Below are 12,285 nucleotides of genomic sequence, written 5' to 3' on the forward strand. Positions count from 1 at the left end.
CTATCACCGAGTTGTACAGCTGCGTCGTGGCGGCGCCCTGAAGTTGAAGCGGAGCTTATGAATAGATGGCGCTACTGACCAGCCCGTCCGACCTCGCTGGGTCACGTGGGGGAACGCTGAGAAGCGCCATCGGCTGCGCAACAGATGACTGAGAGCTCAAGGCCTCCCCGAGTGTCTCCGGTTGGTGGTCGAGGCGAGTCGAAATGTCAACAAAGGTGAGGCGAGAAGAATGAAGCGAACAGCAACAACAACCGCTGTATGTTACTTTTCCCGCAAGGCAAGAGATGTCCCCATAGGGCTTAACACCACCTCCACAAATTACAGGGAGACATAAAAACGACAATTACATAGGCAAATCAATGCTAAGAAGTAGACAATAGAGTGTCAGCGCACCCATGCGCAGTAGAGGTAGAGTCAGATTTTCTGCTTTTTTAGTCAACTTGAGTTTGTCGATAAAACTATTGTGCAGACGAATGATAACACCGTCCAACTATAGGAGCTAGTCATATATTCCAACATGAAAAGGTGTGCAAAATTTGGGCGTAGGCTAAATCTTTGTCGCAGTTGATGAAATGAGATGATGTGACATTTGTTTTCACGAGCTAAATAAACCCGATCTATTACCGATCCCAATCGAACCTATGACGCTTGCCTTATAAACGCTCAATATTTCGTTCACTGTTAGTTTCAAAGCGCAAAAATCGCGCGATTCTTTCGTTGTTGTTATTTAATCCACGCGTATTGAACTATTCGAAAAACAGCGTTGTGGGTGTGCTTTTCATCTAACGTAGTCAGCGTTGCACACCAATTAGAGTAAGATCATTACCATATCCTGCCAATTAGAGATTATGAGCAGTCAGAAAGAAACGCCACCGGCCAGAGACTCCTCAGTCGCAAGGGGGGTCATCCACAGCCAGAAGGAGCTCGGTTACCTAAAACGGCCATTGAACGGCTAAAAAACCATGATTAGTTCTGCGGCTCCTTTTTGTCCAGAAAATACTTTGAAATGCAATGGTGGCCGACATAACTGACGCACAGCCCACTGATTCCAACAACTAGCCAGGATATTTACGCGACCATCCAGCCATACTATTGTGAGACTGTTCGAAGAAATATCTTAAAATAGCCCAGCACCACGGCCGTAGATTCGACATTGGCGGCACTCCTACCGTCGGCCGGCGTCAGCCAGAGGTTGGCGCCACCAAATGTCGCGATGCTGACACTGACACGTGTCAGAGCTGCCACCACCGCCGGTTTAAAGCCGTCCGCTCGCCCGCTCCACCCAGGTGGCGGCCAGAAGCCAGCGCCGGCGGCGTCGGCCGCGCGGATCCACAGCCATGGGTCGCATCAGCTGGCTGACGCTGCTGACGCTGATGATCAGCTTGAGCTTCACCTCATCTGGGCCCGTCGGTGAGCGCTCCTGTCTATCCTCTGCTTGCTTGCGGTGGGGCCGGGTGCTGAGTCCGCTATCTTCTCGTGCGTTCGTGGCTTGACATCCTAGACTGGTAAAGTAGTTCGCCCCGCGAATACTAGTCAGCTTGCTTTTTCGTTAAATGACGAGAACTGCGATATGGTCGAAAGCTTAAGAGCAATTATAACAACGATATTTTTTACCGATGCATGCCAGGCATGTAAAAGATAGAGATGTGGGAACAGATGTTACATCACATATACAACAGGATGCATAAATGTTTTACCTTTTCTTTATCCATCAAGGAGGATATATTAAAAATTAACTACCATCAGGTGTATGTGCAGTCCTTCGCAGCTACATTGAACAACTCATGCCAAAAACTGCATAAAAATCGGGATGTGTTACACGCATTGCCCCGGCCCGACAGGTGAACGTGTCAAAAGAGCTTGAGATCAGTAAAATCACGACTAAAATCCATAAGAGAATCGTCCATACTTTGGACATTCAACCTTATCTTAAATTCAGACTTGCCCTGTCACATTCATCAACCTCCAGATAAATATTTTCAAATGGGAAAGTTTTTCGTTCAGCCTGATCTCTCACCTAAACATGAGAAGTTACTCGCCTGTGATGCTTCAAGTGTCGACGTCTATCGCGTTCTTGGGAATCTTAGCGTCGTGTATATTCTTATAAACTGCTATGAAGTACAGGTGATGATATGTGTTGTGGTGTAACGCAAAAGTTATATATAGATGTTTAAATATTTGTATATATGTTTACACATTGATATATAAACACACACACACACACACACACACACACACACACACACACACACACACACACACACACACACACACACACACACACACACACACACACACACAACACACACACACACACACACACACACACACACACACACCACACACACACACACACACACACACACACACCGCACACACACGACACACACACACACACACACACACACACACACACACACACACACCACACCACACGCACACACACCACACACACACCACACACACACAACACACACACACACACACCTATATATATATATATATATATATATATATATTATATATATATATATATATTCTAATATCACGTGGCATCAGATAGTCACAATTGGTCATGCAACGAACGAGGGTATAAAAACGTTTTCCTTGTAAAGGGATATATGTACATTCTTGAGATATCATGATACCATCATATCGTTATATCATCAAATCATTCTTGTAGGTACCTTCTTGAGATATCTTAAATGTTAGCTATCGCTTAAATTGCTATTGATTCGTTTCATATCAGACATGGTTTTAATTGTGAGTGCTGGTATGCCTTTTAAGTGTAAACAATTGCTCTAGACAGCACAATTCTCTACTAAATAGTTAACTAAATATGCCCCTCAACGCGTCATGGTTTATGTCACCGTACCTTGCACAACATTGCTTGAGAGCCAACTGAGGGCCGTTAGATCTGAAAATTGCGCTTACGAACACCCAATATGAACGCCTCGACAACTAGGTTTTCAATGGCCTTGATCGTCGGGCGGCTTATGGATTGGCAGGATTTGAATGACGTTATTATGACGTCATGATTGCCAGGGTGACTTTGAAAAACTATCCTCGATACACCTCTCCCCATTTTCGTGGGCGTGTAGCTCAGAAACTAGCGGGGCTTAGGCCTTGAGAAGGACAGGATTGTGAACAACGCTAAAAGGCATTCACGATGGCTATTTCATTTCGAAATTCCGTATATAAATGGAACGCTCTCTTTTAACATTTTCAAATGTACGGGCTGTGCTTTGTCATCAAATGCTCTCATTTGGACGGTAAAGCCACCAGTTTTGCCAGCCCACGTCAGACTGAGCGGAAACGCATCAAAGCCTGGTGACCCAGCGGGCTGGATGCCCCTCTCCCGTGGTCTCCAACTGACATTGTCCTGACGTTTGACTTCCGTTTTACGTCTCTCTGATCGTTTTTCCTTTGCTAGGGCTTCTTTCTGGGCCTTAACTGACCCCATCTCTCACCTCCTTCTGACCTCCCTCTGACTGCTCTACATCCACTCCCTGGGCCCCATATGACTGGCCACTGGCTTTACTCTGGCCCCACTCCCTTACACTGCTCTGAACCCCCGGCGCGTCTGTTTCAGCTGGCGTTGCTCGGTTCCGCTCGCGACCGCCGCCGACCTGTGACGACTACTGTCCACGTCAGCGGTGCACGGTCGGGGCGAACGGCCGAATCCTCTGCCTCGGCGTCCCTCCCCGCCTCGACGACGACGATCGTGGACCATGCCGGTGCCGTACCAGAAGTGGTAAGCGCTGCAAGCGCTCCAAGTCCAAGCGCAAGTCGAAGTCCAAGTCGAAGTGCCGCTGCACAGGAGACTGCGGCTTCCGCGGCTCTGGGCGAGGTCGGACTGTGTTTGTCCGTGACCCTGCCCCGGCAGTGTCCGTGCCCGTGCCCGTGCCCGTGCCCGTGCCCGTACCCGTTTTTCATCGGCCCCCGCCCCCGCCCCCGCCTCCGCCTTCGCCTCCGCTTCCGGTAGTGCCCGATCCTAATCCGGTTCATTTGCAGCCGGTGCCGGTGCAACCGGTGCACGTGGTGCCGGTGCCGGTGCCGGTGCGGGTCGCATCCCGGGTGACCTGTAATGACCTCTGCCCCGGCCAGAAGTGCACGGTGACCGCAGACGGCCGGCCGCACTGCCTCGGAACACAGCCGTCGGACAGACGGGGACGCCGCCGCTGTCGTCACGGCAGGAAACGCAACGGACGTTGCAGGAAACGCTCCGGCTCTGACTCCAGCTCTGGCTCCCGTTCTCGCTCCGGCTCTCGCTCCGGCTCTCGCTCCGGCTCTCGCTCCGGCTCCAAATCACGCTCCCGCTCCGGCTCCAGAAAGAAACACTACCGCTGCAAGTACAAGGGCAGGTGCTGAGGGGCGCCAAGCTTCGCCGTAGTTCTTGGCTCTTCTGTTCGCATGTCTGCTCTGAAACGACGCGGCGCTTTCCTGACGGCGTTCTCATTCATCGAGAGGTGGTCTGACGGTTATCTTGCAGCCCAAAAGAATGAAGCATTGCGCGAATTTTTGCGTCGAAACACTTCTGTTTTCTCCCTAAAACCGTGCAGGCATGAATATAAACCCTTATTTCCGGCGTCAGAACGTTATGGAAGATGCAATATTAACCTGCTAAGATGTCAACGCTTTGCTGCCATCAGATTTGGATCATTATTATCTTGGCTGCTAGTTGATGCAGAGCATGGACGATAGAACAAAGTTGTTGGCTGATGGTTTACAACGGCGGTAATAGGAGATTTACCCCTACAGAGAGCATGCTTGCTGAATTATTACTCTGCAAACTGTTTCGTGGCGGCCTGGTCTTCTGTCTTTCTGTCTGTCTCATGGCCATGAAGTGAAACCATTGCTGCATTTCAGAACAAAAGCCCAAGACAAGCGGATTCCGCTTGCTTCACTACGCGAAGAGATCGCGTTGTTGGTGCCGGTCACGCATCTCTTTGGATTGCGGGATTAAAACATATTGCGAGTAACGTATTGACTGCCCGACATTAGCTGTGTTCAGCGACCACTTTGAGCCTGCACAACCGCAGCAGCAGTTCACCAACACTGCAGTCAGCCAACTGGGGTCACAACCAACACGGTACCAGAGCGGAGGCCGAGTGGTACCTGACGCACGTGGCCGGGCCGCCACACGAGGCAGCGTTACCAGAGCTGAGGCCGAGTGGTACCTGACGCACGTGGGTGGGCCGACTCACGTCCTCGACCTTGAATTGCCCTTAGCATATCAGGCTCGCTGTGATGCATCACATTATGAGCCAGGGTGATCACTTGAAGCTCTGCCACGTGTCGAGGCGACGCCATCAAATGTCTTACGCAGGTCAGACGCATGGCCAAATCCACGTTGGCCAACAATCGCTCTGGTAGCAAAGATTAGAATCTTTTCGATTCTATCTAAATTTGTTCTGCGTGCCATTGTCATAAGCCGTCAGACAGTATCTGACCTGCGTGAGCCCCAACGCCGCCACTAGAGTTCTGATGACGTCATCTGCAAGGCAGTGCAGCGCGAAGGACAGGTTTATCAGCACGCCCATGCACCGGCGGCTGAGCTCGGACACGTGTGAATCCCAGACAGGCCGCTGTCAAAGACGACACTTAAGTTCATCGTCTCCGCACAGGATCGCAGCACGGCGTTACGAAAAGTTACGGTGAGGTTTAGAAGAGCGAGTAAATTTTGACGACTACCGAAAGTGATAAGTTACGTTTTGGCTGCGCTTACACCTGGTGTCATCTGCACATTGAAAAGAAAGTCGCTTTCTGCGTACAAAGATAGATTACTCGAAAAAGCTGTGAAAAGAATACGCTCGGATGCAAAACTCTAGAAGGTACAACGCCCCAGGCGCTGTGACGTCACGGGTCAAGGCCGACGGAGCGCGGCCCGGCGGCGCGGTCTTGCTGTAGGATCTCGCGTCGGGTGGTGATTTCACGCGGCAGACAATGATCAGGCTCTTTCGTACGCAGTGTAAGGTGGAGCTGACTGGGTGGGGGTGCCGACAAGCGGCAGTACACAGACGATGGCCAGCAAAGTCCAAAATTGGGCCAAGTTTCGATGCATGCTGGCTGTCGGCGGACACGTGAAACACTGACGTGGCGGTGGAAGGCCAGGTCCGTGACGAGTCAGCTTGTACGTCACGATCTAGTCGAGAAGGGTGCTGTTAGCCGGAGACAAATCGGGCACACACCCGAACACCCGTCTTCATGCACACAAGCGCTTGCACACAAGGAGGAACCGTGAGGTAACCAGTGAAGAGACAAGTAGCGCTCGCATTCGCGCGTGGCGTCGCGCTCATCTGAACTGATAACAATGAAAACAAATGAGTGTGCAAGAGAGCATCAGAAAAGGTCAACACACGCGCATATAACGACATTCTGGCACTGAAAGCAAAGCACTGACTAATACGCTACCTCTCGAGAAGTTGAAGTACTTCAAGTGAGTCAACTCGTTTGCTAGGGGGACAATTTCGCACGGCCAGTCCGAAGCGGGGCGTCCGAGGATTCAGGATGGGGCGAGAAAGTTGACAAAAGGGTCGGATGACTAACACGAGTTAGGCTTTGTGCTACAAAAGGCAGGTTTTGCGCTACATTCTTCCTATATATTACTAAATTCGGCCTTGTAATCGAATTACTCAATAAAAGCGCTATACCTGAGTATGTAAATGCAAGCAAACACCTTAAACTCACGGATAAACATAACAGAACGTCACGTGGAAGGTGCAAAGGAAGAGCACCTACCACGTCGACCATGATATCCATCCAGCGCTTTAACTTAAGCCAGAGTGTCTTCTGTAAAGTACCCGTGAATGACACTGACAGAAACTCCAGTTACAGCGTGTTACGGTATATGATGGCAAAACCTCGGCCAGATTTTCCAGCCTGTTGATCTTTTTCCAACGTACATGTGCCAGAAACAGGAGCATGCGGTCCTCGATTATCTCAGTCACGTTTTTCCGCGGTAGAATATTTCCAGTCTCTCAACGACAAGCAGATTGTTCACATCGCTCACGTGCTTGACGAGGGACACCCCCTCTGGGTGACGGATTTTTCAGCCTGGTGATGTCTGCAGGTTATGCCGCATCTCTGCGTGCCGGGTTTGACAGGTCATAATGCGAGGTGGACGAGACAGGTGTCGCCCTCTGCCTTGGTCTGGCGTTGTCAGACGTGGCAGGGAGCGGGCTTCTGCGTCTTGGTGGCGTGTCCGATCTTGAAGAAAGTCCGTTAGGTAACACGCACCCTGATCTGCCGATTGGATATGCGTTCAGCTCGAGCGCCTCGATGGTGGCGGTGCCTTTGCAGGCCGAGATGCCGCAGCAAAGCTACCACCGAGTCGCTCAGCTGCGTTGTAGCGGTGCCCTGAAGCTGAGGTTGGGCTTGTGAATAGGTGGCGCTAGTAACCAGCCCGTCCGACCTCGCTGGGGCATGTGAGGGGCCGCTGAGAAGCACAGTCGGCTGCGCAAAACATGGCTGGGAATTAAAGGTGACCGTGAGTTCCGCCGGTTCGTGGTCCGACCGACCTGAAATGTCAACAAAGGTGACGCGGAACAAACGCACGCGGTAATAGCAATATCTGGGTGTTGGTTCTCCCGTAAGGATAACTACTCATATGACCTGACATAACGTCACCTCTAGAAGTCACTAGGGAACATCTTAATGCTAATTACATGGGCAGATCAGGGCTAGATACACAAAAATGCCTATAAACAATGGAGCGTAACTCAGCGTTTCAAGACGCAGCAGAGCCAGTGCTAGATTTAGTCCTTTTCTTTTGTTTAGTTAACTCCAGTGTGTCTGGCAAAACCATCCTGCAGGCCAGGTGTAAAACCGTCCAATGGTGGAGGCCAGTTGCATATTTTAACGTGCAAAAGGCGCACAAAACTTATGTTGAAGCTTAAAGGTTTGTCATTGTTGATGACACGGCTATCGCCTGACTTGTGTTTACGCTAGCTAGAAAGACAATCATTTGCCGATCCCAACTGACGTCATCACCTTTGTCACACAGAAACTAAATATGTCGTTCCTTGCAGGCTTGATGCCTAGAAGTCGTGGGATTATATATATATATATATATATATATATATATATATATAATATATATATATATATATATTTAAATGAACGTCTTCCGCCATTTCAGCATTAGCGTACGAAACGGTTTTGAGTTTCATTCATGAAACCTCGCACACAAATTCGATTATAAACATTGACTTGCGCCAGTCATTTCAGCAGCATTCAGGCATTTTTCCAAGACGTAGGTGTGAGCAAGTTCAGCAGAAGGGAATGTCCCGCCCTTGGTGCATGCTAAAACATAATCTAATGAAGCCCCATGAATAGTTACGTCTAATAATAACACTGATTACTGCCCCTACGGCACGGCCAAGTTATAATGAGGAGTGAAATTTTAATTATTTAGAGTCTAACTTGTGCTGTCAACGCTTGATAACAGCATTACGCCTCTTCCTCTGCAGATGCGGCGACCGTAGGCATGACAACTACCGTGCGCACCTTTTATTCGCACCTTTACTTGTGGAAATAAAGTAACGTTTGTGTTTGACACAGCGAGCAATGGTCTGCTACCAAGGAGTTAAATTGTTGAAGTTTGAGTAAGTGCGTCACGTGATGCTATAATTCTCAAAACTAAACTGCGCCTCGAAAGAGGCAATGTCGTGAATGCCCTATCAGGCAAGGACGCTCTAAATATGAAAATCCCACTGGACTTCAAACACTATACGATCATATTCTGGACTCATCGCCAGAAGTTAGATAAATTAATCCAGCAACGAAAGTTTGCTCAGGTGCTCTCCCACTAAAAGTATGGTTCAATCCGGCCCCTTCCAGCGTCTTTTCAAACACAAAATAGACCAACTTCACAATAAAGCTGTCTCTATAATGAGGCCTACCACTGAAATTCTTCTATCAGTTGTAAATCACAGTGAACTGAGAACTTTCACGTAATGAAGGAAAATGTCCACATTCTAGATATTCGGTGTCATGCCATATCTTTCGCCGTACACACTACACGTGTTGTTGAATAAGCGCCAATGCAAAGTAGGGTTTGCCCTATCTTCATGCGTGACCGAGGTTCCTGGGTAGGAGCGCTTCTTCTCACAACTCACAATAACCACCCACTGGATGTTCAAACATCCAAGTATTCCTTTGTTACCAGCTCCTCACCGCTCGGACAAAACACACACCGAGACACGAACCCAGATGATACGCGAAGAGGTCACGTTGTTGGTGCCGGTTACGTGTCTCTTTGAATTGCGGGAGTAAAACATATTGCAAGTAAGGTATTGACTGCCCGACAATAGCCACGTTATACGACCACGTTGACTATGCACAATCGCAGGAGTAGTTAACCAACACCACAGTCAGCCAACTGAGGTCACAACCAACATGGTACCAGAGCGGAGGCCGAGTGTACCTGACGCACGTGGGCGGGCCGCCACACGAGGCAGCGTTACCAGAGCTGAGGCCGAGTGGTACCTGACGCACGTGGGTGGGCCGACTCACGTCCTCGACCTTGAATTGCCCTTAGCATATCAGGCTCGCTGTGATGCATCACATTATGAGCCAGGGTGATCACTTGAAGCTCTGCCACGTGTCGAGGCGACGCCATCAAAGTGTCTTACCCAGGCCAGACGCATGGCCAAATCTACGTTGGCTAGATATCGCTCTGGTAGCAAAGTTTAGCGTCTTTTCGATTCTATCAAAGTTTGTTCTGCGTGCCATTGTCATAAGCCTTCAGACAGCATCTGACCTGCGTGAGCTCCAACGCTGTCACTAGAGTTTTGATGACGTCATTTGCAAGGCAGTGCCGCGCGAAGGACAGGCTTATCAGCACGCCCACACACCGGCGGCTGAGCTCGGACACGTGCGAATCCCATGACAGGGCGCTGTCAAAGACGACACCTAAGTTCATCGTCTCCGAACAGGATCGCAGCACGACGTCGCGAAAAGTTACGGTGAAGTTCAGAGGAGCGAGTAAATTTTGACGACTGCCGAAAGTGATAAATTACGTTTTGGTCGCGCTTGCACCTGCTGTCTTCTGCACATTGAAAAGAAAGTCGCTTTCTGCGTACAAAGACAGATTGCTCGAAAAAGCTGTGAAACAAATAAGCTCTGACACTAAACCCTAGAAGGTACAACGCCCCAGGCGCTTGTGACGTCACGGGTCAAGGCCAACGGAACGAGGCCCGGCGGCACGGTCTAGCTGCAGGGTCTCTCGTCGGGTGGTGTTTTCACGCGGCAGGCAATGGCCAGGTTCTTGCAGGCCTCGCACGCGGTTGGAGGTAGAGCTGACTGGGTGGGGGTGCCAACAAGCACCAGTACACGGACGATGGCCAGCGAAGTGCAAAATTGGGCCAGGCTTCGATGCATGCTGGCTGTCGGCGGACACGTCAAACACTCAAGTGGCGGTGGAAGGCCAGGTCCGTGACGAATCAGCTTGTACGTCACGATCTAGTCGAGAAGGGTGCTGTTGGGCGGAGACAAATCGGGTACACACCCGAACACCCTTCTCCATACACGCACGCGCTTGCGCGCAAGAAAGAACCGTGAGGTACCCCGTGAAGAGACAAGCAGCGCTCGCGTCTCGCGCGTGGCGACGCGCTCAGGGGAACTGATAACACTATAAATAAATGAATATGCGAGAAAACATCAGAAAAGGTCAAAACATGAGCATATAACGACATTTTGGTACTGAAAACAGAGCACCGACCAATAAGACACCTTTTGAGAAGTTGGAGTACTTCAAGTGAGTCAGCTCGTTTGCTAGGTGGAAAATTCGCACTGCCAGTCCAAAGCGGGGGCATCGCGAGGATTCAGGACGAGGCAAGAACGTTGGCAAGAGGGTCGGGTGACTAACACAAGTTAGGCTTTGTGCTACAAAAGGCAGATTTTGCGCTAAATTCTTCATACACACATTACTGAATTCATATTTGTAAACGAATTAGTTAATGAAATCGCTATAACTGAGTCTGTGAATGCAAGTAAACATCTTAAACTCACGGATAAGCATAACAGAATGTCACAGAAAAGGTGCAAAAGACGAGCACCTAACACGTCGACCATGATATCCATCCAGCACTTGAGCTTAAGCCAGAGTGTCTTCTGTGAAGTACCTGTGAATGGCACTGACAGAAACTCCAGTTACAGCGTGTCACAGCATATGATGGCAAAACCTCGGCCAGATATTCCAGTCTGTTGATCTTTTTCCAACGTACACGTCCCGGAAACAGGAGCATGCGGTCCTCAATTATCTCACTCAGCCACGTTTTTCCGCGGTAGAATATTTCTAGTCTCTCGACGACAAGCAGATTGTTCTCATCATTCACGTGCTTGACGAGGGACACCCCCTCTGGGTGACGGGTTTTTCAGCCTGGTGATGTCTGCAAGGTTATGCCGCATCTCTGCGTGCCGGGTTTGACAGGTCATAATGCGAGGTGGACGAGACAGGTGTCGCCCTCTGCCCTGGTCTGGCGTTGTCAGACGTGGCAGGGAGCGGGCTTCTGCGTCTTGGTGGCGTGTCCGATCTTGAAGAAAGTCCGTTAGGTAACACGCACCCTGATCTGCCGATTGGATATGCGTTCAGCTCGAGCGCCTCGATGGTGGCGGTGCCTTTGCAGGCCGAGATGCCGCAGCAAAGCTACCACCGAGTCGCTCAGCTGCGTTGTAGCGGTGCCCTGAAGCTGAGGTTGGGCTTGTGAATAGGTGGCGCTAGTAACCAGCCCGTCCGACCTCGCTGGGGCATGTGAGGGGCCGCTGAGAAGCACAGTCGGCTGCGCAAAACATGGCTGGGAATTAAAGGTGACCGTGAGTTCCGCCGGTTCGTGGTCCGACCGACCTGAAATGTCAACAAAGGTGACGCGGAACAAACGCACGCGGTAATAGCAATATCTGGGTGTTGGTTCTCCCGTAAGGATAACTACTCATATGACCTGACATAACGTCACCTCTAGAAGTCACTAGGGAACATCTTAATGCTAATTACATGGGCAGATCAGGGCTAGATACACAAAAATGCCTATAAACAATGGAGCGTAACTCAGCGTTTCAAGACGCAGCAGAGCCAGTGCTAGATTTAGTCCTTTTCTTTTGTTTAGTTAACTCCAGTGTGTCTGGCAAAACCATCCTGCAGGCCAGGTGTAAAACCGTCCAATGGTGGAGGCCAGTTGCATATTTTAACGTGCAAAAGGCGCACAAAACTTATGTTGAAGCTTAAAGGTTTGTCATTGTTGATGACACGGCTATCGCCTGACTTGTGTTTACGCTAGCTAGAAA

General features: G+C 50.0%; 1 protein-coding gene across 1 annotated transcript; it reads left to right on the forward strand.

Annotated features, from left to right (window-relative positions):
- Positions 1–1,292: 1,292 nt before the first annotated feature.
- On the forward strand, positions 1,293–4,870 carry LOC119113734 (zinc finger CCCH domain-containing protein 18). The gene is made up of 2 exons (XM_037237982.1): positions 1,293–1,410; positions 3,593–4,870. The coding sequence occupies exons 1-2, from the start codon at positions 1,338–1,340 to the stop codon at positions 4,369–4,371; spliced, it is 852 nt and encodes a 283-aa protein (XP_037093877.1). The 5' UTR covers positions 1,293–1,337; the 3' UTR covers positions 4,372–4,870.
- The last annotated feature ends 7,415 nt before the right edge of the window (positions 4,871–12,285 follow it).

Source organism: Pollicipes pollicipes, unplaced genomic scaffold (assembly GCF_011947565.3).
Source record: "Pollicipes pollicipes isolate AB1234 unplaced genomic scaffold, Ppol_2.1 Scaffold_7262;HRSCAF=8765_pilon_pilon_pilon, whole genome shotgun sequence".
NCBI lineage: Eukaryota > Metazoa > Arthropoda > Thecostraca > Pollicipedomorpha > Pollicipedidae > Pollicipes > Pollicipes pollicipes.

What these genes read in the sequence shown, in the direction of transcription:
- LOC119113734 (XM_037237982.1), top strand. Translation starts at nt 1,338, where the DNA reads ATGGGTCGCATCAGCTGGCTGACGCTGCTGACGCTGATGATCAGCTTG. An exon ending in CACCTCATCTGGGCCCGTCG is followed by an intron (nt 1,411 to 3,592) that starts GTGAGCGCTCCT and finishes CGTCTGTTTCAG; the next exon opens with CTGGCGTTGCTCGGTTCCGC.